Source organism: Bos mutus, chromosome 2 (assembly GCF_027580195.1).
Source record: "Bos mutus isolate GX-2022 chromosome 2, NWIPB_WYAK_1.1, whole genome shotgun sequence".
Classification (NCBI taxonomy): Eukaryota; Metazoa; Chordata; class Mammalia; order Artiodactyla; family Bovidae; genus Bos; species Bos mutus.
This window is the reverse complement of record NC_091618.1, coordinates 92,204,828-92,232,616: the sequence shown is the minus strand read 5'-3', so window position 1 is coordinate 92,232,616 and position 27,789 is coordinate 92,204,828. Positions and strand designations below refer to the sequence as shown.

General features: G+C 40.8%; 1 protein-coding gene across 5 annotated transcripts in view; it reads right to left on the bottom strand.

The window, feature by feature from the left end:
* FMNL2 (formin like 2) overlaps positions 1-27,789 on the bottom strand; it is a 331,750-nt gene that overhangs the window by 91,914 nt on the left and 212,047 nt on the right. For 4 of the 5 annotated variants that reach the window (XM_070390407.1, XM_070390388.1, XM_070390394.1 and 1 more), the window contains exons 3-6: positions 19,582-19,662; positions 14,258-14,334; positions 3,772-3,855; positions 682-834 (exon numbers count right to left, since the gene is read on the bottom strand). In XM_070390407.1, the coding sequence (XP_070246508.1) occupies positions 682-834; positions 3,772-3,855; positions 14,258-14,334; positions 19,582-19,662 (395 nt within the window). The remainder of the gene's footprint in view (positions 1-681; positions 835-3,771; positions 3,856-14,257; positions 14,335-19,581; positions 19,663-27,789) is intronic. The other variant, XM_070390402.1, reaches the window with a different exon arrangement.

Here is a 27,789-nt window from a genome sequence, read left to right as displayed (position 1 = left end):
TTTAACTTTCCATGACAAAAACCCACCAAACTCTACAGTAGGTATGAGTGAATGTACAATTTCAGTGATATTACACTCAGCAGTAATACAGGTGTTCACCCCCCATCCTCCCTTAGTAAGGTGGTATTTCAACCAAAGAAGGACTCTGTAGGAGGAAACGGAAGGCTGACAATGGAGAGCACACCCAACCAAAGGAACAGTGCTTAAAGGCATCTCTTTAAAATAATCACTGCACCTATGACTAAGACCACAACCCACAGAAGACACACCTGAGTTACCACAGGAAGAAGAGAGAAGGAGTAGGGTTTAAATAACAAGGAGTTCCTGAGATTCTCAGATCTCAATGTGCTGACTCTACCTAGGAAATAGAGCCCAGGATGGCAGCATCTCCTGGGTTTCAGGAACTTATCTGTCTATGGAGACTGCTCTGCTGTGTCATTTGGAAGCAGAATTTTCTTTCTGTGCTGAATGAAGGAGTAGTATTTGCAACAAGCTACTTAAAGGCATTGAGTATTGCCCAACAGACGATCCCATGAACTCCCGTAGGAATCTGCATTTGGAATCGTTGACAGCACAAGTGCCGTGGGACAAGAACAAGTGATAATACAAAGCCCAGGATCCTCAGCAGAAGCTGCCCAACATGTCCTACCAAACCCGCCTGTTCCTGAACCAGGCACTCACCGCAGGGCAGAATGTCTTCCCGAGCGGGATACACTGTTGCCCACGGGGGAAGGCAGGTTGCTTCCTCTGTGCAGGTCCTCAATGGACCGACTCCAGGGCTTTGATTTGTCCACCGAGCTCTCCACAGTGCTCTCCACACTTTCAAAGTCAAAACTAAAACAAAAGAGAAATGCCACTCAAGACTTAATTCAGATTCACACAAACACATGGATGTGTAAAACTTGCTCCTTCCAATTACACATCTGCACCTTAATATGGGTAGTTTTTGCAAACAAAGAAAACTGATAATGGAATACAAATGAATTTCCATGGACTATGTGTTAGCTTCAAAAATACAGAATGACAACTAGGAATGTGTTATTTGCATCTTATTATAAGGCTTGCTGACTTACTGATTAGTAACGAGCTCTGGCGGGATAGGGAAAAAAGATCTTAGAGCTGTCTACATTTTGCTTTAACGAGTCAATATGTTAGGCGTATACTAATTTATTCCTACCCATCAATTTTCACCGAGCATTTTCTCCTAGTGTGTTGGCAAATGTGCTTTTCCAACCATATGTGATACATTACTTGCAAAGTTATGAATTTGCTTTGATTTTGGAATCTCTCCCCAGTGTGGTACTCTTTAAAGTAAGGCTGTTGTTTCTCTGGCATATTTTTGAGGTTATTACTCATGTTAACCATGTTAGAATAAATGGCTAAATTGCTCATCCTTGTATAAGTTTAGGAACAAATTTTTAACACACAGGCCTCTGTGTTCTATGCATTTTTCCCCTGCCAAAGTTAGTAGCTCTACTTTCTCAAAATATATTTTGTCAATGGTTTCTAGCCATAGTTCCAACAAGAACACCTGATCAGGTAGAAATAAACAGAATGCAGCTATAATTAGTACCATCTGTAAGATTTTGAAGGCTATCATGGAAGAAATATCAAAAACACATATTGGAAATAGCAAGTATGACTTATTACACAGTGTGACTGCCAAAAGAAAATAGCTGCTTAGAACAACCATCTGTAAATTAAGTGATACTCTCCATCTATTAAATTCTAAGCCAGATAACAGAGACGGATGCACAAAGTCATTGAATGGGTCTAACAATTCTGTTATTCCTTAGGATCCAGAAACCAGTGAACAGAAAAGAGGTGGAATTGAGTAATCAAACAGATCCTTAAATATTAAAAATAGAAGCCTATAATTGACATCAGAGAAGGTAAGCCTAGGGGCATGCTAAGATCACCCATGTCATTAAGACTCCTGCTAAGTCACTCTGCAGCCCCCATATGTTCAGCCGTTCAGCATCCTTATGCTCCTCTCAGCTCATTCCCCATCCCCTCACCGAGCAGAAAAAGGAAACGCGCAACTTGGTGAATGCTCCTGTTTTAGGGAGGCTGCATGAGTCTGCTGTTTCACATTACATGGGAAAGAAAACTGCCACATGCTAAGGAATAGCAAGACATTTTTTCAGCCCATTTAGTTTCAAGAAAGGATAAAACATAAATTACTTACCTACATATAATTTTCTAATTAAAGCAAAAATAAGACTAATAAGCAAAGACTGTAAAGTTAATTCTAAAATTTAAAAAAGTAGAAGATTAGGAACCAAAAACTCTGAGTTCTTATTTTTTTTTTGTTGCTGTTGTCTTTGTTCTTGGGCTTCAGATTAGAAAAATTCCCTTGGAGAAGCATGACCTTTTCCCACTGGCCTCATGTGTAGATGCATTTGGGAAAGCTGCTTTATAAGCTCTGATGTGATGGGGTAAAAGGTTGATTACAGCAAACATATTACAAATCGTACACAATTCTTTTCCATTATTCCTGAAGTTTCTTAGTCCTTCCTTAGTTCCTTATTAAATACTCTTCCAGATTTTAAAATATGCAACAGGATAATACTTCTATTCCATTTTGCCATATAATATGAAGTGTAGGGGAGATTAGCAGTTTTCGATGTAATAGGGGTAGATAAGAAACAACCTTTGGAAGAGTATGCTATAAACAATAGCATTATATTTCAGAGGACAATTTCTCATGAAGATAAGAACTTATCTGTTGAATTTTCTTAATACAGTCCATATCATATACAAAGCTATCAAAACTGAAACTCATCAAGCCAGTTTCAGTTAACACTTTAGTTTCTGCAACAACAAGGCGGGAATAATTACAGCTTTCTCTTCACCAATTCTCAAGGAAGTGATGAGGATTATAAGATAACACGTGGTTACATCTTAAAGTGCAGCAATAGAAAAAACAAGTTCTTGCTTTAAAAAGAAGAGTTGAGAAGGAAAAAAGCACCATCTAGGCCAAAATGCCTTCCAATAAAATTAAAAAGAATACAGTATTATTTCCTTAATGTGTATGTGTGAGCGTGTCCATCTCTGGATATTGGAATAGTTTTCGATTAAAGAGGGAAAGTGGAGGAAAGAATGCATCATTTGAACATACACATTCATTCCTACCGTAAATCTTTCCAGAAGCCTAGCAAATGAGAAAACTGTGAATCAACAAAAGCAAGGTGAAATAGTACAATTTTTCCCGCTCTTCCCCATTTTTACCCCCTATAAAGGAAAAGTCAAAACAATACAAATATATATAAATTTAAAAAGGAAAACCTCTTGTTTACCCCATTTCCTCCACTCCCACTATGTTTAGTATCTATTTCTGCATTAATTTTCTCTGTATTCACTAGCACATATAAATATACACATACAAGTTTTTTTTTTTAAATAAAAAAGGAGTCACTCTTCTGTACCTTGCTTTATTCACTCAATAATATATCATAATACCTCTTCCAATAATTGCTAGAGTATTCTGCCATATGAACATATGAAACCTGAGCATCAAAGAAAGCACTTCTTTTGAAATAAGGACTCCTCTAAGGGTGATCTTACTCCCGTTTTATTTTTGCCATAAAAGCATTTCTACCAACAATTATGTGATTTGCTTTTAGTTACTTGAACAGAAACAAACCTTCTTAAGCCTTACCACATCTGCTTCTGGGTTTTTCCCCTCAGTGTGGTATCTAATTTTACCACTGAGCTGCATCTTCTGTGACCACATAAAATTTAAAAGGAAACAAGCCAGGTTTTACTTACGTTACTGCATACTGCGCAAATGATAGATATTCTACCAGAACATCGAGACCTTTGTTTTCTTCATTCAGAAACTCTCTGACCCATCTGTTTGGGGGAAAAAAAAATTCATTGGCAAAGATTATCATATGCTGTACCATAAAAGGGCTTTCCCAGGTGGTTCAGTGGTAAAGAATCTGCCTGCCAATGCAGGAGATGAGGGTTCGATCCCTAGGTTGGGAAGACTCCCTAGAGGAGGAAATGGCAACGCACTCCAGTATTCTTGCTTGGAAAATCCCATGGACAGAGGAGCCTGGTGGACTACAGTTCGGGTTGCAAAGAGTTGAACACGACTGAGTGACTTAGCACGCACTACCATGAAAAGGACACAGTGAAAACTTGTTTTTCCATCAGAAACATCCGCTGCCTGAAAGGAACTACAGCATTAAGCCTAGACTATCTCACATAAGGAAGGAGCTTTCAAATACGGCCACTAAGAAAACCACAACGTTTCCGTGTGAGTGACTGGGGGCAAAAAGTGTATGAGTGCCTTCTGTGTATTTCACTGCTTAGTAGAATGAGGATAACAGGTAAGAAACTTTCTAAATGAGGAACTTGCTGCTGTCCTTGTTCCACCACAACTCATCGACAGACTGCTTGTTTAGGGAGCCAAGACTGCATGGGGAATCAGGCAGACTGGGGACATGACGACATAACCACTGAAATCCAGGCCTGATTCCAAATCCACATTCAACTCCTTCTTGGCACACGATGCTGTAGTAAACACTCAACTAGCCAATGAGAGACCAGTGTTTATGGGCTTCTGGAAGTTCCATAGGGATAATGATTGCTTAGTTTTTTCCATGAATGTTAAAACCTTTTAAAAAAGCCACAGGCAACACACACCAACCGACCTGAGATGTGACAAACATATTGTTTAAAATCATTTAAAAATAATATCAGTTTGCATTTGAGTGGTGGATTTGAATGCAGTTCTCTGAGAATGCGTATACATTTTTATTTTCACAGAAGATGAAACAGAGTGGTCAGATACTGAGGATAAACACCTGTTACCCTATGTCCCAGATCTCCTCCAGGATATCCACCTTCAAAGAACACGTGGTATCCCATCAAGCCTGTACAGCATTGGAAATTCCAACAAATAGTAAGTAAATACATCTGCTATACCACCACATAAACGAATCTTGGGGTATATGTGCCAAAAGCATTCCAAAGTGGCTGCTTTCCTCCATGAACACTGAGCCAATAAGGTTCACCAGTTATGGACACCGTGGCTCCTATGGAAACCAGTCCTGAAGCTATGAGAACAACGGTCAGACAATTCTACTGTGTGTCTGAAAGGATGAGCAGTCCTTTTAAGGTTTTTGTCTTAAAGGGAAAAAAACAATTTGTTGGGCTCAGAATGCCTTTCTTTAAAATTTTGTTTCTAGGGGGATTTTGTTGTTTTATCCTCAAGTACATCCTTTCCTCAGGTCCTATCACCTGCATAATGTAACCTCAGGTCTGCAGGTAGGTCCAGAAAATGGTAAGATGGAAAATGTAGACAGTGTGCGTCATCCTTCCCCCCAGTGCCCAGGCAGGCCATCACAAAATGTATGCACTTAATATAGCCATGTGCAAAAAGAGACCTAGAGGGGAAACACTGGCAAAGAAAACATGACCTGTTGGGTCTCACAAAGCGGCTTTGTTAGGAGAGCTGACCAGAACTAAGGGGCTGGCCACTGAGAGGCTGGAGTTCCCTTCACACCACCACCTCATACATGACCTCAGTGTCTGCTTCCAGATCCTTATTTTCATTTATTTTAAATTACTCCCTATGTGGCTAGGTCTCAGAAGACATGAGGCATTTTTAAGTGCCCATTCTTAAAGCTTAGAAATAGAAAAAAAAAGTATTTTTTTCCTTTTAAAACTGGTAGGAGACTAAAGAAAGGTTGGAGCTCACTATTGAATTGGGTGACTAGCTTTGCTCTTGAAATTCAAGCCCTTTAGCCTCTCTGTGGCCTTCCCATCGGTTGGGTCTATGGGCTCTGAGGGCATGATTTAAACTAGCCCTCCGCAGTTGGGGGCACAGCAGAAAGCCCCAGAGCTGGGCAGGTGCGGCGGGGGGGGGGGATCATCTTTTTAATTGGAAAGAAAACCAGATTTCTCAGAGTGATCTTGATTTCACCTGGTCTACGTGGCCCAGATTTCACTCTCAGTGGCTCATATTTGTTGTTGTTCAGTTGCTCAGTCGTGTCCGACTGTTTGTGACCCCCCAGACTGGCCCCATAAGAACACTCTAATTTAGGAGTTGAGAAGAATAGTCATTATAGGTTCTTCTTGTTGATTTTCCAGACATTGCCTCTAAAACACATAAGTGGTCCAGGACACCCTAAGGACCTGCCATTGTCTCATCTCAACCCCTAGCACCTTTGCCTCACTTAGTTCAGCCACAAACTGGAGAAGAGGCAAAATGACTCACAGATTTCTTTTTTTTAAAGGAAGAAAGGAAGGAAGAAATGGTAGGAAATAGCCAAGTACAGCCAGAGCTCAATCCTCTTGACTCAAAGTACTAATATGCATATATTTTGATGCAACTATAAAGCCTATTAATTGGCTTTTATTTCAAAGCCTTTATCAATACCCCTGCTTGTTCTTGCTGACTTTTAATGAAAGGACCTTAAAAATAAATTTCAAAGTGAAAGGCAGGAGCTTCTGCTCAGTTCCTAAAAATAGGCGAGAGTATAACATGTCTTGCCTCTGAAAGGTTTAATTTCATTTTTAACCACTTTTTCGAAGCTGTGAGATCTTCCTTGGGTCTACAATTTGGCTCGGACCCCCGCAGGTGATTTAGGAAAGAATAAGATAGAACTCCATCACAGCTCCCTACCTTACCACCCCTTTTGTCAAGTGGTATCAGGTTTGTATACTCATCTCAGCAAAAAGGCTCTGGGCTATAAGAAAACAACAATCATTCTGCATCGGAGAGAACAGAAGTGAGCGTGAACTTCTGTGGAAATGAAAGACTATGGAAATCAAATAGAGATGGTAGGTAGAGATGAAAAAAGGGCAACTTTCAGTATCCTTTAAGGGCATTATCAGGTACATGATTATGACATATCATAAATTGAGGATTCCTGTAGTAAATTTCCATTTTCACCTCTGTGCACACTACACACTCTTCAACATATTGCCAGTACGGAGAATTTCAAATTGGGTGATTACAGGTCCTGGAAAGTAGAATTGTTTCCGATTCTGACAGCATGCCACATTACTGAGTACCTCACAGATTCGATGTAAATACCATATGTTGTAAATTTGAATTTAGGCAAATTCCAAACCGGCTGCTGGGGAGCTGGAAGGCACAGTGATAATGAGAAATAGCTCTGGAAAAAAACTTATTCAAGGAAGGGCTCTAAATGCGGGTGCCAAGAGTTACTGTTTTACTCTAGTCGGGTCAAAGCTTTGTTTCCAGATTGATGTTGTCTTCCCTCTGATTCCCTCCCAAATCTTAGACCCTCATTGTTCTCATCTAGAAAATAAAGTCTCAAAGGACATTACTGGCCTTAAATGTGTAAGATCAAATGAAACAGATGCAAGACACACAAAATGAAGGAACAAATGGTAAATTTGTTCTGCCACACTCCTTTAGAGAGATGCAACAGGCATCTGAAAGGAACTGCAGTTACTGACAAATCATGGAAAAAAAAAAACCACAAGGGAGAGAAAGAAGGTTAAGTATCACCCAGATTCATCATCAGCGGCCACGTCTTTTCTGCGAGGCAGCATCTCAGACTGTTTCTCTGTTTCTCTAACATAGCCCATGGACCACCGAGGGTCCCCGAAACCCTCTCAGGGTCTGTGAAGTTAAACTTATTGTCATACAGACATTGAGAAGTTGCTTTTCTCACTCTTCTGACACTTGCACTGATGGTACAAAAGAGATGTGAATGGAATCTACCACCAGTGAATACACCTATTGATTATATTCTTCACCCCAAGCACTTGAAAGGGGGAAAAAAGTGAACTTCACTTAAAACTGTTCTTAGTGAAGCGCTAAAATTCATGATTTTATTGAAGCTTGCTCCCTGAGGATCTTTTAATTCTGTGCGACAAAATGGGAAGCCCACAGAGCATTTCTGCTGCGTGCCCAAAAACTACGCGGTCTTGAGGGAAAGCATGGATACAATTGTTAGAGCTGCAAGCTGACCCAGGCACTGTTCACATGGAATGGCAAGTGACAGACACATTATGGCTCTTCTATCTTGGCTATCTATCAGATAGTCTCAAAAGTGAAGGAAGTGAGTCTGCCATTTTGAGGGAAAAAAACAGAATATTTTTTGTCAATAAAATTTGAGCTTACAAACAAAAATTGGACTTTTGGAACACTGGTATTCACCACCATGAGTTTGAGAGCTTCCCAATGCTTATATTCTGATGAGACTGGTGATTATTGACAAATGTGATTATTTTTATATTGTAGAATAAAGTGTGTTTATGTTTGAAAGATCAGGATAACCCAGTAAAACATTTTTTAAATGATTTTTTCATGTTTCAAAATGGTGCATGGGTAAAAATCCCCAGAGTGCAAGACAGCACAATAGATTTTAGTATAAAAGAGTACAAAATCTCACTGATACGCTTTCAGATTCCATGTTGCAACTAACTGTAAGAAATCACCACTTTTGAATTTTGGTGATTTCTGGCCACAACTATCTGAAAGTGCAATGAAGTGAAGTGAAAGGTGCTTAGTCGTGTCCGACTCTTTGCGACCCCATGGACTATACAGTCCGTGGAATTCTCCAGGACAGAATACTAGAGTGGGTAGCCTTTCCTTCTCCAGGGGAGCTTCCCAACCCAGGGATTGAACCCAGGTCTCCCGCATTGTGGGCGGATTGTTTACCAGCTGAGCCACAGGGAAGTCCAATTATCTGAAGAGGTTAATTTAAAAACTTTTTCAAGTACATATCTCTTTAAGGCCAGGTTTCCTTCATGTACATAAATCAAAACAAATCGCAACAACTTGAATGCAGACAAAGGTATGAGAATCCAGCTATCTTCTATTAGTGAAACATTAAAGAGACTTGTAAACATGCACAACAAAGCCACTCTTGTCACTAATTTTTTTTTCACTTTGGAAAATAATTATTTTCATGCTATTAATGCTGTATGATGTTTATTATTTTATATTTATATATCTACAACTAATATTTATTATGAGGTAATAAATTATTTAAAATAAGCGTATCTAAAACTTACCAGTTCAAATTTCTAATATAGTAACATTAATAGATAGTGTGTTAGTCCCTCAGTCCTGTCTGACTCTTTTGCAACCCTATGGACTGTAGCCCTCCAGGGTCCTCTGTTCATGGAATTCTTGAAGCAAGGATACTGGAATGAGTTGTCATTTCCTACTCCAGAGGATCTTCCCGACCCAGGGGTCAAACCTGGGTCTCCTGCATTGCAGGCAGATTCTTTACTGTCTGAGCAACTAGGGAAGCCCTAATAGATAAAACCCACAGAAATAAAGACTTACTGGATTTCAAAATAATTTAAGGAAGTAAAGGAGTCTTGAAATCAAAATTTTAAACTGCTGGTTTGGTTAACAGCTTTAGATTTGGACATCTCCAGGTTCAAATCTTCAGAGAAAGCAATGGCACCCCACTCCAGTACTCTTGCCTGGAAAATCCTATGGACGGAGGAGCCTGGTAGGCTGCAGTCCATGGGGTCACAAAAAGTCGGACACGACTGAAGCGACTTAGAAGCAGCAGCAGCAGGTTGAAACCTTAATGCTTCTCAATTGTGTGGACTTTAGCAAGATATTTAATTACTTGACTTCACTTTCACTTTTCACTTTCATGCATTGGAGAAGGAAATGGCAACCCACTCCAGTGTTCTTGCTTGGAGAATCCCAGGGACGGGGGAGCCTGGTGGGCTGCCGTCTATGGGGTCGCACAGAGTCAGACACGACTGAAGCGACTTAGCAGCAGCAGGTCCAAACCTTAATGCTTCTCAATTGTGGGGACTTCAGCAAGATATTTAATTGCTTGACTCTCAGTTCCCTCATCTAGAAAACGGGAGGTTCAATGGTCAAGAGCAATTAAAAAAAAAAAAAAATCTGTTAAGAAGTAACACTTTTAACTTGCTGAATACACTGCTTAACACATAACAAAATTATAATGATCTCGTGAATTTCCAAAAAGCACCATCTAAGAAGGAATTAATGGTTTCATTGGTGGCTCAATGGTAAAAAATCTGCTTGTCAATGCAGGAGACACTGGTTCAATCCCTGGGTCAAAAAGATCCCCTGGAGAAGGAAACGGCAACCCTCTTGCCATTCTTGTATTCTTGCCTGGAAAATCCCATGGACAGAGGAGCCTGGCAGGTTACAGTCCATGGGGGTTGCAAAAGATTTGGACAAGACTTAGCAACTAAACAACAATGAATTAATTATAGGGTACCTTGTTACACATACACCATAGATGTTGTACACCCTTAAGACCCAGCCTGAGCCATTCTGTTTCCTTTGCCGGCCTGGCCCAGACAGCACTGTTTCATAAAGAAGTCCAGGAAAGAAGATGCTCACCTCACATCCTTCAGCTCCTTCCTCTTTCTACAGACATTCTCCTCTTCTCCTTGCTGAGGTGTACCTCCCACCTGTAATCTCATGCCTATTCTCATCTCCCCATTGAGATACAGTGAACCAAGGAAGCATCTTTCAGAACTCTATGACCTCGCACTCAGGATGAAAAGTAATTTTCTATCCTAATAGGCAGTTTCACTAAAATAAATTACCTGCAAAGAGAGTGAGCCTACAATACAGTTTCATGGATTAACACCTATCAATCTATCCAGCTCACAACCATCAGTGCCTCTGGAATCTTATCACCCAGCCTTCAAAATGTCACAGCAGCTGCCTGTTCATAATGCACAGCCAATGTGTTCTAACAGTACTTGGCTCCTTTCAAGGGTATTTCAAGTCATTTCAAGGGGCTTGGGTAAGTCATAATCCAATTCTTCTCTATTATTATAGTTCCTGAGAGTAAGTGAATGAGATTATTTCTAGTCCATTTCTTATTTCAATTTGACTCCAAAAAAATTAATTTTCTTTCTCAAAAGGCTATTCACTTAAAAAGTTTTAGGCTTATATCAAAACTCAGAACACACCCTTTGCTTGACAAAGCTGTAGCTTGGAATGCTATTGCAGCAGAGCCCCAGATTTTAACCATGAAAGGCAAGCCTGTGCCAAAGATAATTTTTTTTCAGGAAAAGTAGTTTTTAAAGGTAATGTTCCCTTTTAATTTCTGGGAGTTATAAACTCCTAAGTATCAGGATACTTTTAGATAGAGAAGGTAACATTCTCTGCATGGATTTCCTTAGGGATATATGTGGCTCAGAGGTTAAAGCTTCTGCCTGCAATGTGGGAGACCTGGGTTCGATCCCTGGGTCGGGAAGATCCCCTGGAGAAGGAAATGGCAACCCACTCTAGTATTCTTGCCTGGAGAATCCTATGGACAGAGGAGCCCGGTGGGCTACAGTCCACGGGGTCGCAAAGAGTCGGACACAACTGAGCAACTTCACTTTCACTTTCATATCATTATTATACAACACTGTCCAATTATTATTATATATTATTATTTTCAACAAGCAAAAAAATAACTTATCATATATTGAGAGTAATTGTTGTTGTTTAGTCACTAAGTCATGTCCGATTCTTTGATACCCCATGAACTGTAACCTGCCAGGCCCCTCTGTCCATGGAATTTTCCCATGCAAGAATCCTGGAGTGAGTCTTTCTCCTGGAGATCTTCCCAACCCAGGGTACAAACCCATGTCTCCTGCATTACAGGTGGATTCTTTACCACTGAGCCACCAGAGAAGCCTTGAGAGTAATTACTTTGTATTAAACCCTATATCAGGTCTTTCATAAGTTATCTTTAGTCCTTGCACGTGTGGTAGTTCGCTCTAGTAGTGTCCAACTCTTTGCGACCGTATGGACCATAGGCCACCAGGCTCCTCTGTCCATGGCCTTCTCCAGGCAAGAATACTGGAGTGGGTTGCCATGCCCTCCTCCAGGGGATCTTCCTGACCCAGGGATGGAACCTGTGTCTCTTACATCTCCTGCATTGGCAGGCAAGTTCTTTACCACTAGCACCACTTGGGAAGCCCCATTTAATCCTTACAACATTCCTATAAGTATTATTATTCTTATTTTATAGATGAGAAGTTAACTTAGGTCACATGATAAATACAGAGAGTTTATGTATAATAATTTATTTAAGTCAAAGAACTGATAAGGGGGCATGGCAAAAATAGGTCAAGATCTCCCTTTCCCTAAAGCAAATAAGCACCCAATTACCTTTCTAATATGGTATCTCAAAGAGTACAATAAAAAATCTAAGGATTCCCTCTACAGCACCTTGCATTTCCAGAATTTCTCTTTGTACTCATTGATTATATTCACACTCCTAATTCTTCAAAATTTTTTCCCCATCAAAAGTGGTCAACCCAGTTAGCTTCATAAAGAAGAGTCCATTTCAGGTTTGGGTTTTCAGGACAAGCAAATCAGGTCAAAATCCCAGTGTGTGGTTTCATTCCATATAAGGGTATGTCAGACAATGCACTTTTGTGAATTTTTGTGCTGCTAATGCCAAAATATTCCAAGCGCTTCACATAGGTAGTAGACAAGGGAAAACTTCAGCTGATGAAGATGAAAGAAAAATGTAAAACTCTTTCAATGTGCTTATAGTATCCTAAACAACAAACCACGCCAATTGCTTGCAGATTTGTACTGGCTTCTACTCAACCAGAGTGCTTCTACTCTGCCAACTTTATATTGGAAATGATCACCTTGCCTTGGTATTTGATGGTCAATTTCACATTATTTCATCAATGCTTGAAGAAATGCTTTTCGACAATTTGTAGAAATCCTGGCTACAGATCAACCCACCATTTTCAGTCAAGAAGTGTCAACAGTAAGGGGTTGGCCTTACCAAGTGGAATCTAGTTCCGGATCCCTGAATATTGCAAAATATTCAAATTTCCTAAGCTCTGGATGCCCAACTATATTATATTAAGTCACCACCACTTTACTCCCAACAGACAAGCTCCATCGCTTTGATCCCAGAGCCCTGATTATCTTATTTCCTTTCAGGGAAAGAACTGCCAGATGAGGCCAGATAAACAAAAGGACAGCATTCTGAACAAAACATCTGGCTTTGCAGCCGTCGACTTTGGGGAAGTCTCTTATCTTCTCTGTCCCTTAATTATTTTAATCTGTGAAATGAGCAATCAATTTAAGCAATCCTAAATTTCTCTTCCAGTTCTGTTTTCACGCCACTCTGATCCACTGTTCTACAGCACACTTTCTGAGACAAAGGTGATTATCAACCTTAGGTTAGAATCAGTTCATTTTCCACATATTTCACTCTCTAGGTGCCAAGCATGTGAAATTATCCTTAAGGAAATGAATATTCTCACCCAGGTTCTGCAGCTAAAAATTAACCTTACATTTCTTTGACTTAAAAAAAAAACTTATGCTGAAATAACTGTGGAAAATAACCATTTGGATGGGTTATACCAAACATAGTCAGAAGACAAAGTAAACTGTTATTTGGGTAATTATTTTACAGAAGAGTCTGAAAAACAAAAATGTAACATACATGTAAAACTTCATTTCCAGTAGACCTATCACAGGGGAAAATTCTAAAAGATCTGAAGTCTATAGTTTTTTCCTTGTAAGTCTCAAAGACTCAAAATCCAGAGGGGTTAAATAATTACCAGGTGTTAAACAGGTACTTTGGAAAGAACAGAAGCTATAAAAGAAAATACTGATATCATCTGCCTTAGAGACAAAACACGTTATCTGAAAGTACTGTATGACTCTGCCATACAATTCTGGAGAAAGGGAGTGTGTAATGAAGTTGTACTTGCTGGAGGCAAAGCAACCATGCTGTTGCATGAAAAACTCTTTGACATGGTTAGTGCAGAGATTCCCCAAACTTCGCTTTCATGGTATGGATTTACACTTCATGGTCCTGAAATTTGGGGACGTAGGAAGAAGAGACTCAGAACAAAGTAGGTAGTAACACAAGGAGGTAAGTCAAGTGACTCTGCCCTCTTTTGGCCAGAGAACTGAGAAAAGTACAAGGCAGCTTCAAGTAACCAACTCAAAGAACTCCAGGGAAGGCTTCAAGATCTTCCAGGCTCTCAGTCTACATTACTTGTTGGGGGTTCCTATCTTTCCAGAGAATCACTCTACATACACCATCACTGAACGCAAGTAAAGAATTTTACTATTCTCATAAACATCCCAAATCAAGGACTGTCTGTCCTGCCTCTACTGATTCTTTTACAGTGAGCAATTCAAGAACTAAAAGGTTCCACCCGTCTAAACCTCAGTCAAAACTTATAATGAACAGTAAATAAGCTTAGTTCTTTGCATATGATTCAGTCACTCTCTTAAGTGTCCGAAAGCTTTACAGCTAAAATGTTCAGTGGGAACACTTACCCAATATGGTTGGTTCTTAAAGAAATTTCCAGTTCTCTTAGCACTTGTGTGGATTCTTGAACACGCCGTCTGAATTTCTATAATTCAAGAACACATATTCTCACAAAAGATATTTTAGCAAGTGTTATAACTGTAGCTTACTTGTAGTAAGTTTAACAGAATACAGAAACATCTCTGCTTCTAAAGTGGGCTTCTCTCACATTTTTTGCAAAGCACACAAATTTTTCTCATTGTTACCAGTGTACACACAAGGACTAGGGAAAACGACTTATTTCATGTAATAACTGTCTCTAAGTAGCTTATTTTTTTCCCTACCCCACAATACAATACAATACCTATGCGTTGGGGACCCTAAAATCATTCGTTTCAATGATTCAGTAGGGCTCACAGGTCCCAACATATAGTTATCCTTACAGCTAGGATTTATTACAGCAAAAAGTTACCAAGTATAATCCACTAAAGGAAAAGGTGCATAGGGTGAAGTCCAGAGGAAACCAGATACATGCTTCCAAGTCTCTCCCGAGACGAGTGACAAATGACAATATTTGTGAAATGTTTTCAACCAGGGAAGCTCATTGGAAACTTAGAGTTGTTATTTAGTCACACAGTTATGTTGACTCTTTGCAACCCTGTGGACTGTAGCCTGTCAGGCTGCTCTGTCCAAGGGATTTCCCAGACAAGAATATTGGAGTGGGTTGCCATTTCCTTCTCCAGGGGATCTTCCCAACCCAGGGACTGAACTCACATCTCCAGCATTGGCAGGCAGATTCTTTACCACTGAGCCTCCAGGGAAGCCCAGACACTTAGTACCTGGGATTTCTATTGGGGGTTCATCACTTAAACACTCTCTGCCGAGCACATACCAAAAGTGCAGACTTCCAGAAGGAAAAGAGGCACTCTGCATAAACCATGTGGTTGGCATCAAGAGTTCAGGCACAGTGAGTCATTATCAACAGGGAATGCTGGGAACTCTCCCGAAATTCAAGTGTCCGGTTGCCAAACGAGAGCCAACCTTGCAAGCATGCTTTTACGAGGTGGCGATCTCAGACCTGCTATGTTTATTCTTTTCTGCATTACTTCATGTGGAAGGTCCCTCTAGACACTTCCCTTCTGCCTGACGAATGTCAAAATTCCATGTGTCCTCAGGGGCTCCTTCTCTGCTGCCATGACTGCAGAAGGAACAGGGTCATCCAGCTCCAAAGAGAAAGGTATCCCAAGGACAAAGGACAGGAGGAAGGTTAGAACAGAGGAATCCAGGATGTGGGGAGGGGGGCACCCTGCCACAGGCCGGCCTTGGTGCCCCAGGGCAGACTGGACTCCCGCTCAACACAGATGGGCTCCGGCTACCCTTACCTCCTCTTCTGAAGGTCCTTGTGCTTCTCCACAGCTGCCTCTCCAAAGACTCTCAAAAGTTTCCCCCCGACTGCCATTCCTGAAGCACCCTGAAGACCTTCTCAGGTGTGCAGCATCCAGGAGATGTGAAATAAAAGCATCCCTGATGCCATGAAAAACCAGAGCCACCCCCAATTTGTCAAGAATGGCTTAAGACAAAACACAGTCATCTGTAGTTTGGAGGGACATCTAAGCCCAGTGCTTCTTGGAGAGCTTTCCAGCAAACGAGGACTGGCCTGTGGTCACACAGCTGAGGAAACCACTTCCAGGTGTGCTGGCTGCTCCAGAGGGGCCAGTCCCATGGCTGAGTCACAAGCCTTGGGCTGTCTGCACATGTGCTTCTCGGAAACAACTCAGAGTTCATCCCCCGCAACCTGTGCTGGTTCCCTAACTCAGTCTTATGCTTCCTCAGGGAAGGTCATACCTCATACAGGGTGACAAGGACAACCGGGATACCACCAAGGATCTAACTGAGTACAAAGGAGGATCCGCTGAAGGACTAAGAGGCACATATCAAAACAACGTAGCTCAAAATACTGAGATATACAGGTATGACAACAATAGCAGGTAATATTTATCAGGCATTTACTATGGAAGGCGCTACACTTTTGCAACTGCAGGATTAACTAAGACACAACTAAACTGACTTCACTGCGTGTTCTGTTCTCTGGGGGAACTGTTTGAATTTCAGTTGGACTCTGCACCAAAGAGAAACCTTGGCATATACTTCCCTAACACATAATGACTGCCAACACTCTGCATCTGTACCATGTACCCAGGATGCTTTAAAAAACTTCAAAGGGAAACTGTTTGCCTGTGGGAATCAACAACAACAAAAAAAGAGTTGGGTACTATTTATTAGCAGAGTTCAGCCTCCCCCAGCCCTCTCTATAAAAGGCAGGCTCAGGGAGGAGCCCATGGAGACAGCTAAGCCCTGGAGACCCATATAATAGGTTTCCTTCTCCATCTGCGGCACCCACAGAGAACCAGACTTCTCTCTTCATGGCCCATCGCCTTTCTCCACGCCAGACATGAGCACACCCCTGTAAAGTGCAGACTGAGCACCGCCTGGTATATTAAATAAGGAGGCTGGTTTGGAGAGATATCTAATTTAGGCTCTTCTTTCCCTGCCCTACAGGGTTTCATTTAAAACTACTTAGAAGAAATAGAATATGCTTAAGAATTTTTTTTTTTTAAGAAGACAGCAAATTAAGAATCTTCAATTCAATGAGAACAAAAGATTAATGAATGAAGTACTTGAGGACTCCAGATGCAGTTAAGGGGAGACTGCTCAGTTTAGACTGTCTGGCTAAAATGGGAAGCCTGATTGCAAGTCTTTTACCCCATAATGCAACTGAGAATTGTAAACTCATTTCAACTGCAAGCCATGCCTTACTCCAGGCAAAATCTCCTTTTCTCCTGACTTTAAGCATGACAATTATGTTGAGTAGAACAGATCATTTCCTACTGCCAGCTCCTGACAGAACTCATACTAAAGCAGGGATGGTTGATCCAATGTCCATTTTAAGTTTTTGGTTTTTTGTTTTTTTTCCTGAGAGCTGAATGACTGATCTTGAAAGATGAGGCTCAGGCCAAATACAACCATTCAGATGAACACATAAGGCCAGGGCAGAGATGTCAGAAATGAAGGTCAGTCCAAAGAAACATCCTTTGTCTGGGGTCTCTTTATGAAGTTATTTGCAAGGAAGCAAAACACTTTCCGTGCAGCTGATTTGTTGTTGCTTTTCATTTTGCATCCTTTGCCTTATTCTTTATCCTTTTCCAAGGGAGAACTGGAACTGGGCCAGAAGATCCCGCCTCCTCCCTCCAACCATCTTCCTCCCCAGGGGGCTCGGGGCTGGAGTCTTAAGTGCGCTCTAGGAGTTTTCATATCTTGCTTTTTAAAGAATTTGACAAATAATGAGATGACTGTCCGGGGATGGGAGATACTCTGGGTGAGGGGACCTCTCAATACAGTACTGGATTCTGCCACATCTAGCTTGGGGCTTCCCTGGTGGCTCAGATGGTAAAGAATCTGCCTGCAATGTGGGAGACCTGAGTTCCAACCCTGGGTCGGGAAGATCCCCTGGAGAAGAGAACGGCTACCCACTCTGGTACTCTTCCTGGAGAATCCCATGGACAGAGGGACCTGGCGGACTATAGTCCGTGGAGTCACAAAGAGTCAGACACGACTGAATGACTAAACACACACACACAGAGCACAGGGGGAGTGTGCTCAATGCTGGGATCTAAGCCATCTAGCCAGAAGGTTTACAAGCTAGGGGATTTCTGAAAATATTTCTTATATAGAATTTTGCTGCCCTTGTGCAAAAGAAATAATTTTTTTTCTGGGTTCTGTTTTATGCATGTGGGTACACCTTCCTTTAATTTCCTCTAATCTGATGAAATTGAAGGCTGCTATATCCTTGGGGAGGGGGACAAGAAAGAAATTGAGAATTATGCAGCTGTCGCACAGTGGGTAAGGAGAAGGTGGGACGAATTGAGAGAGTAGCATGGAAACATACACATTACCATATGTAAAATAGGCAGCCAGTGGGAATTTGATGTATGATACAGGGAGCTCAAACCTGGTGCTCTGTGACAAGCTAGAGGGATGGGGTGGGAGGAAAGTTCAAGAGGGAGGGGACATATGTATACCTATGGCTGAGTCATGTTGATGTACAGCAGAAACCAACACAATATTGTAAGGCAATTATCCTCCAATTAACAATAAATAAGTTATAATAAAAAAGAATTGAGCAGCTGTCTCATTAAGGGGACCTGACAGAAGTTCTGTGTTAAAAAGAAACATGTGTACCATATTTAGGAGGAGGGTATTAGGATACTTTGACAGGTACATTCTTAGAAGAGGAGGCTACGTCATACATGGCTTCTAGGTGACAGCAGAGGTCCACAGACCATTTGCCTCATCACTACTAGACTTCACTTCTGCTTGACTATATAGCAACCACAGGACAAAGGGCCAGGAAACATCCCAAAGGAAATAGTAGTTGTTCTCCTATGCTTGATTTCTTTTGGCAGAGTGAGGGCAGTGCTTAGAATGGAAGCAGGAAACAAAATTAAAAAATGTATCTCCAAGCCAAGAGACCCGGAAACAGCAGCTAACTAGGAAAAGTGTGCCTTTCTGCTCCTGAGTCACGTGCTGAAACAACAGAGGGAATTCAGCTCAAGATATTGTCAGGGCAGCCCTGAAAGCAGGAGCTGTGGCAGGTCAACCGAAAAACAAGTGCTGTCTGGTGACGAGCCCTTCACCCATCGTGAGCAAGGGCAGCTCTGCCCTGAGACATCCCAGGGCTGATCCAGGCCCACCGGGCTGTGCCAGGCTACATGCTTTACCACGAGGCATCAGTTTAAACCAATTGTGTGGCTGCACAAAGCAGAGCTTGTTTGTAAGAGGAGAGAGTCTGCTGAGAATGGAATGAGCTATTCTCTCCTTACCTTCTCGGGGCCTGGGGCACGGCTGGGGGAGAAGCCGTGAAGAGCATCAACACAGGATGTGAGCACACAGCTGGGATGACAAAGCCCCAGTGATTTTTCAAGGTCTCTGGAAATGCACCAAGGCATGGAAGACAAGTATTCTCTTTGCGAGGCCTTGTTTTTCTGGGGGCCTGAACACCTCTGAGCTGAACTAACCACCCAGTATAATTATAAATGGCAGCTACTCAATAACCATCAGAGGTACATGACTCCCATCTCAGGAAAGAACTTTTAAACACATTCTCAAGAGAGGATGACTTTTTTCTTTGTCTTTTAATGCTGTCAGGCTCCAACAACCCCAGGATTGTTTCCCCGGAGGCACCAGCAGAGTTTATAACAGAGAGGAAGGAAGGGCTCCTCCAGGGCACGAGGATTGTCCCTGCCAGTGACAATCCAGGAAGCAACAACATGCAGTGGAAACAAATCCATCTTACCTTCCTGGTTACTGCTGGATCCAGATAGCCTTTGAGCTTTTGAATATAAGTATGGGGAGGGTTCTTCACCTGGAATCGTTCCTGCAGGAAGCACGAAAGTAAAGTGAAAAGCATGAAAGCTCTGAAGGCATGAAAGTCATATTCACACAGATTGATGCCGCTGATCCAAAGCCAAACGCACCTGCAGCGTGACTGTGGTGCTGCAGAGAGTCATTGGTTTTGAATCTTCAGAGTAGATGTTCTTATCCCCTCTTTGCCAAAGAGGAAACTGAAACTTAAAGGAACTCAATCCTTCCCTAAGATGAAGCAGCGAGTCAGGGACACCAGTGGATTCAAACCCATGTCTGCTCAACCTGAGAGTCTGACCTGCTTTCCCCATGGGGCTCTGCAGCTCCCTTTCTGGAAATCATCTGTCTACTCTGTGTGCAGGGTCCTCTTTCAGCAGGTCTTCCATCTGTTGCATATTCTTTGCAGCTCTTGTTAGCAGATTTTTTTCTTTTGAATTTTCATTTTATCTTTGGAAATACCCAAAATTTGACTCAAACTAGATTAAATTGTTTCAAAAATGAGCAATGAGGCTACTGCTCAGAGATTGCAGGGAGTATGTGCATATTTGTGTGCATGTGTGTGACCATTAAAGGATTCCTAAGGCAGTTTCCAAACCAGAAAACCCCAAAATATTATGACTAAAGACACAATCACTGAAACAGCATATAATATATATATATAACACACATGTATCTCAAGGTGATATTTGAATGCAGATCTGGGCTGAGGCCTGAGACTCTGCATTTCTAACATGTTTCATGCCGATGCTGAGGATGGAAAGACCACACTTTGAGAAACTCATGTCCATGTGTATTAAATTTTATAGGCCATAATGTCCAAAGCAAAAGTAGTAGTAGTAAACTAGACAAATCCAAAGGCCCACACTATAAAATGGTTAAGTACTATATCACAGGCATATCATGATATACTACATTCTGATGAAAAAGAACACACTGTATTGCACGGTGCTATTTGGATGGGTCTTATAAACCTGTGGGGGCTTCCCAAGTGGCGCCAGTGGTAAAGAACTGGCCTGCCAATGCAGGAGACATAAGAGTTGCTGGTTCAGTCCCTGAGTTGGGAAAATCCCCTGGAGGAGGGCATGGCAACTCACTCCAGTATTCTTGCCTGGTGAATCCCATGGACAGAGGAGCCTGGTGGTCCATAGGATTGCAAAGAATCAGACATGACTGAAGCAACTTAGCTCAGCAAAGCACTATAAACCTGATGCTGAGATGAAAGAGAATACATGATTTCTTTAACAAGAGGCAAAATTCAATACTAACGGTTAGGGACACACACATGAGTGGTTTACTCTCACACACATACACACACACAGCTGAGTGATTTGCATAAAAATAATAGTCAAGGACCAAGATGGGGAAGGGGAATACAGACTGATTCTGAGAGGCTGGCAGTGTTCTTTTTGACCTACCAGTAGTTACACTGTGATAATTTTATCTTACTTATTACGCTATTCTTAAATTTCACAACTTTTCCTGTATACATGCTGTATTTGACACGCAGAAAAAGGTTATACAAATCAGCTCCAAAAGGGAAAAAACAAAGATTCATCATGAAATCAGGACAATTCTTATCAAGTTTTTTTCTACACACAACTCAAAAGATGTTTTCCTAGGAATTATTTTTAGCCTGATTATTGTTTACACCAAAATGGAATTCAGTGTTTCACAATGTTGACAATTGGCCAGCATGATAAGTGTTTGTTTATCCCATATAAATTTGTATTTCTTCAACACAGGGAGCCACAACATTCTTCCTGGTCCACTCAAGGTTTCTTTGCTTACAGATTTAGAAATGCTATATTTCAATTGCTAAATCTTATTATTATCAAAAGATCATTTTACTTGTGAAAAAATATATTTTATTACTTTTTAATATTACTTTAAAATAAAGGAAAGTGGCTTATAGTGAGACACCTATTAATACTTCCCCTTTACTTAAAAATGATCATGGCAAATTTCGTAGTATACAAACTCGCTCTCCACAGAACTGTTTTAAAAAAAAAAAGGTCAGCTTATCATTTCTAACTATCCCCCCGAATTTTCAATCCCACAAGCAACTTCTAAATAATGATTCACACATATGTGACGTCTTGGGTGCCACTGTGTCCATGTATCAAATCCTAATTTTTTTTTTTTTTAAGTGTTTAAAAAAAAAAATCAGTTAGGATCCACCTGTCACAGGGTTTTAGCAATAGCCCAGCTGAGGGCTAAAATAATCAAAAAAGCACCCCATTTCCAAAATGAACCAATAAGTGATCTAGAAACCAGTTATTATTTCCAACCTTGTGTATGACAGCAGCTGATGCCAGGGATACACCTGGATATAAATGAAACAATACTTTTTAATAATACAATCCAATTACCCAAATTTTTAGACATCCCGTGACCAGCAACAACTCATATTGTATTCTATTCTACTATAGCCAATACTACCTACCACTCTCTATAAAGTTCCTAACACATAAAACTCAGTGAATTTTAACTCTGGCTAATGTAGCATTTGCTTGAGGACCTAAAATTTTAAATCTGTGGACAGTTACTGAGAGATTTCTAATGTTTCTTCTTGGAGACAATGTCTTCACATCACAAGAGCTATATTTATTCTTTTAAAATAATTTGGCTGACTAGCATATATAATATATTGCCATTCACTCAGTTAGTAAAATCCCACTTTCTTTCTTAGGGTAGTTTTCTGTTTCTTACTTAAGACTGTGGTCTTGTCACCCGGAGGGGCTTTTGCAAATAGACACATTTGCTGGTCCTGTTGACTTGATTGGTTTTCTTATAATTAATCCTTTGAAATTATGAACAGGGTCTAAATTTAACAAAAATACTTTTTCAAATGTGCTTAGGATTTATTATTTTGTTTTAGGCATTTTTCCTTCACTTGTCCGAGTAACTTACTAATATTATTTCTAAGAAACATAAAATGAAGAAAATTGATGCTTTAAAACACAGTCAGGTGACTTCCCTGGTGGCCCAGTGGTTGAGAGTCTGTGCTTCCAATGCAGTGGGGGAACTAAGATCCCACCTGCTTACGCAACTAAGAAATAAACAAACAAAAAGATGATTGTAGATAAGTTTCAAAATGTCATTAAAATTTTTAAAAATTAAAAATAAAACACAGTGGGTCTACATCATGGTGACTTCTCAAAAAACTATGTAACTCTGCCTACCTCCAGGGATTCAAGTGAAATTTTTACAGAGTAAAAATACAAAGCCCAACTATTTTCCTACAAGTTGGAGTTGTTTGTCTAACCTCAAAAGGAGCTACTGTTTGAGTTATAAATCCAGCGCCTGGTGCACCAGGCCTTTTCTGTCTGTCTGTCTTCAACATGGCCATTTGGACAACAGAAACATTTGGGGGAATATACTGGAGAATTTCAGTACCATGCCAAAACATATTTATTTTGAAGAACTTTGGGTGGATTATTGGCACCATGCTTATTTAAACGAATTTTTTTTTCCTCTAAGTACTAGAATTTTAGATTTTGCATTGAAACTCAAAATTGGTATGACTACAGTTTTCCATCATCCTTACTTCTGAGACTCCTTCATATTCCACATGTTATTTTCAATAACTAGTTACCTGCTTGCTCAACATCATTGATAAATGTAGCTTAATTAGATTAAGCCCCTAACTTATAGAAATATTATACATTACATTATATAGAAATATTGTTCTTAGGGATAAAAATTTGGTGCTTCGTCAATAGGAATGAATAAGCCATCTGAAAGAGCTTTAAAAACACAAATTCCTTTCAAAAGCTCTAATCAAGCAGCATCACTACCACTCTGACCTCCTGCCATTTATTTCCTTGTGTGACTGAACTTTATTCATGAGATATTTCTAGATGGGAAATAACAATGGCTCTGAGGGTTTTAATTATTCTCCATAAACACTCAAAGAACCGAGCCCAAATCCACTTCTTACTATTCAGGACATTATTGCTGACAAACTGCATTGAAAGAACCATGGGAGGAAAGAGAGGGGAGAACAGCCCTTAGAATCTTCACGAAGCGTCTGAACCTTTCACAAATATTTTATTTTAATAAATTAGAGTGTTAGGAATTCAATTTCTCTGGTAACAACCAGAAAATGTCTTCCCATTGCTAAAAGCAACTTCATTTATACAAGTCCAGGAGCACAATTACTCTTTCCTCTGGAGCAGCACTTTCTGTTTCTCAAAGATAATCAATTTATCTTTCAACAACACGTCACAGTTTACCATATTCTTTAGACCTCTTAACTTCCCAAGCCTCCCTACCTGCCAAGTAGATATTAAGTCCATTTTACAGATGAGGAAACCAAAGCTCAGAAAGTAAATGATTTGCCTTAAATCACACATACCCACACACCCAGGTCAAGGATTCAAACTCAGGTTTTCTGACTCTGGTCCTTGTTCTTTTCACTACACTGCAATAAGTGTGCCCATCTTGCTTTTGATAGAATAAGTTTTTAAAAAACAAAAACATGCTCTACTTTGAGTTCTGCTGCTGCTGCTGCGTCGCTTCAGTCATGTCTGACTCTGTGTGACCCCATAGATGGCAGCCCACCAGGCTCCCCCGTCCCTGGGATTCTCCAGGCAAGAACACTGGAGTGGGTTGCCATTTCCTTCTCCAATGCATGAAAGTGAAAAGTAAAAGTGAAGTCGCTCAGTCGTCTCCGACTCTTCGCAACCCCGTGGACTGCAGCCTACCAGGCTCCTCCATCCTCCATGGGATTTTCCAGGCAAGAGTACTGGAGTAGGGTGCCATGGCCTTCTCCTATATAGATAAATACTTGGCACTCAGTCCTTAATAATGTTCAAAGAATTAAACTTCTTTTAGATGCCATATACAAGTCACTTCTCGCATAAATTACAGTTTTTGAAGTTTAAAAGTACACAGAGAGACTGAACACACTCTGTATGGGGCACACACCCCGTAGGTTCCATGTTAGATATGTCAGCCACACTCAGGTCATAGCTAAAGGACTTCTGCAGATAAGCTTGTGCTGTATCTCTCATGGCTCTGAAACTGCCTAGTGACTTCCATAATTACACATTTCTCATTAACTCAATCCACTAAGGCTTACACCAGTGTCCCCTCTCCCCACTGGCCCTCAGCAAAATCACTGACTACACACAGGCCAGCCCTGCAGATAAGGGAAAAAACAAAGCATTGACTGGATTCCACTAATGACCATGGTTCAAGTCTCCGGCAACCCAAATTAGAAAACCAGGTCATTCGTGTAATGACCTCTAAGGGAAAAGGATCTAAAAAGGAGTGGATATGTGTATGTGTATATAACTGATTCACTTTGCTCTACAGCAGAAACTAACACAACATTGTAAACCAACTATACTCCAATCAGGGCTTCTCTGGTGGCTCAGTAGTAAAGAATCCATCTGCCAACACAGGAGACACAGGTTTGATCCCTGGGTGAGGCAGATCCCCTGGAGGAGGAAATGGCAACCCACTCCAATATCCTTGCTGGGATAATCCTGTGGACAGAGGAGCTTAGTGGACTACACGGGGCCGCAAAGATTCAGACATAACTGAGTAACTGAGCATGTATACTCCAATTAGAAAAAAAAAGAAAAAGAAAATCAGGTCATTCTTTAAAGAACTTAAATGAAGGGACTGTGAGAGAGATGTGCTAGATTCATTAGCTAAGTCACGGTGCATGGAACTCATCTGCTATGCTACAATATGGCCTTCTCTATTAGACACAGACGGGCAGCCTTGGATTCTTTCTAACCAGCTGAACTGTTTCTCTGGGGCCTCCCTCCATGCTGCCCTCTCCCCACCTAAATCTAATAAAGTTTGTCATTGAAAACCTTTCTGCATAAAGGTTTGGAATTGGACATTCCACTCACCTAGTATATTTCTGATCCCTTGCATCCTCTCCATCCATGTGTATAATTATATGAGAAATTACTTAATTGAGGTTAATTGGCTGGACTTACAACAAGTGTGTTATAAGCATTTCCGCTCCATAAATTCTATTTGGATAAGCAACTCCAAAATCAAACAGAATTGCATTCAAGTTTATCTTATACCTTCATATTCTCAGGTTTACGGAAAGAAACTATAGTGAGTCTCTAGGAAATGAATGGCTCATGGGGAACACACTTCGTGTTGAGTTTTCTCCCTGTTTGGGACAGTCACAGGTCACTGGCTCTATTTCAGTAGTGGATTAAGCAAAGCTATACAAACTGCTTAAACACCCTTAGAGACAAATTAGACATCAGCATCATTATGCCATTATTAATGTTTCATTATTCTGCTCCTATAATAAATTTAGATGGTGAAAATTCAAAGGGATTTTTTTTTTTTTTTTTTTTGCTTTTGGGCACATCGTCAGCTCTCCAAGCTTGAATGATTTTTCTTCCTAGCAGAAAGTATTTGGCTTCCTTTCCCAAGGCTGAGTAAGCCAACTGTTGTTTCTAAATGAGCTCTAATTACAATCAGCATCACTGCTGTCAGTGAGTAGTCATTTGTAGGACTTGGTGCTCAACGCTCTCCAGAGCTACACTGACAGGAATAACCTATGGCCTCAAAGGGTTTCCCTCTAAAATGGAGAACACTGACATGAGTAGGTGAGGAGAAAACTCAGAAATAAAATATTGCATGAATATTGTACATAGACAGAAGTGATTTACACGATACAGCAGAGACCAAGAACTAGTGCGTGGGTGCGGGGAGCAGGTGCCAAGGCCAGAAACCAGGTGTCGAAGCAGAGGGACTAAGGTAAGCCATGACATCTCAGCCCTCACAGGGGTAACAACTTACACACACAGGGAAGAAGCTCACACGAACAGACCCGGATTCACCCTAAGAAGCTGAGAGTATCAAAGTCCCCGAGGGAAAGTACATTCCTTATTTCCCCAAAAAGGAAAAAAAATTCTGAAACTTCAGAAAAGCTGCCAGATGACTACCCCACCTACAGAAAGTGTGTGCATGAAAAAGGAGGACGGTTAAGAGAAAACAAAGAAAAAGTTTTAAGACTCTACCTACTTATAACAATATACAGCCAAGAAAGCACTTTCACATGGAATTCTAATTTTGTCTAACGACTACCAGAGGCAGCTAGTGCCAGCTGTGCTACTATTTAGAAGGATCCCTGTGGTTATTACTGGATGAAAACATTTTACTAGAGGAGTCCCGGCCTCCGAACATCTTAAATCTTGCCATCACATCTAGGTCTCCTTTTTCCAGGCACTAACATTAAAGATGCCAAAGTGAAAAAATAAAAAAACTTAAAAAAATTTTTGTGGTCATTTCATTCTTCCATTCATCCAGAACATATTATGCAAGACACCGTTCAAAAAGCACAAAACGAAACAAATTGGATTCTAAAGTGTTAAATCTCATCTGAAATACAACAGACACTTCTGTAATACAAAGTAGAATATGATCAGAGCCATGTGTGATCCTCTGGAAGTTCAAAGAAAGGTAAGGCTCTTTCCAACCGAGACGATCAAAGGAACTTCCCCGAAGAAACTGGCTTTTGAATTGCGTTTTGAAGGACACACAGCATATAGATATCCTGGGACAGTGTGAAAGGCAGGAGACAGAAATTTCCAGATGGGGAAACGTGAAAATAAAGGCACAGAAGCACAGGGCGTGTGCTAGCAACTTCAAGGGCTTTAGTTCGGTTCCAGTAATGCAGTTTATGAAAGGCAGTGGCACAAAGGGGCTAAACAGTGTGCTGGAAAGGACAAAGGCAGGTGTCACATAATAAGCAAATGTGTGCATATAGAATGGACAACAGGGAGCCTACAAGGAGTTCTAAATAGCAGAAGAACATATAACTCCCTTTTCTCTATTCCCGACTTTAAAAGTTGGCCATTTCTGCCCTTAGACTAGACTTGACTAATCAGCATGTCAGATTCATTCCACAGCCATAGTTTCTTGGAGAGCTGTGAAGCATTCTTCAGCTCTGCATATGAAATCATTTTCCTAGTCTGAGAGGAGAGGACAACCTTCCAAGTGTTCCATTACAGCTCTCAGACTGAAAATAACTTTTGATGAGACTTTTCCAAATGATTTCCTTTATTTAGACTAGGAAAAGTCTCTTCTAGTTCAACAGGTCTTTCCTAATCAAAATATCCTATAATTCATTCCCTAATATGTAATATTAATTTGG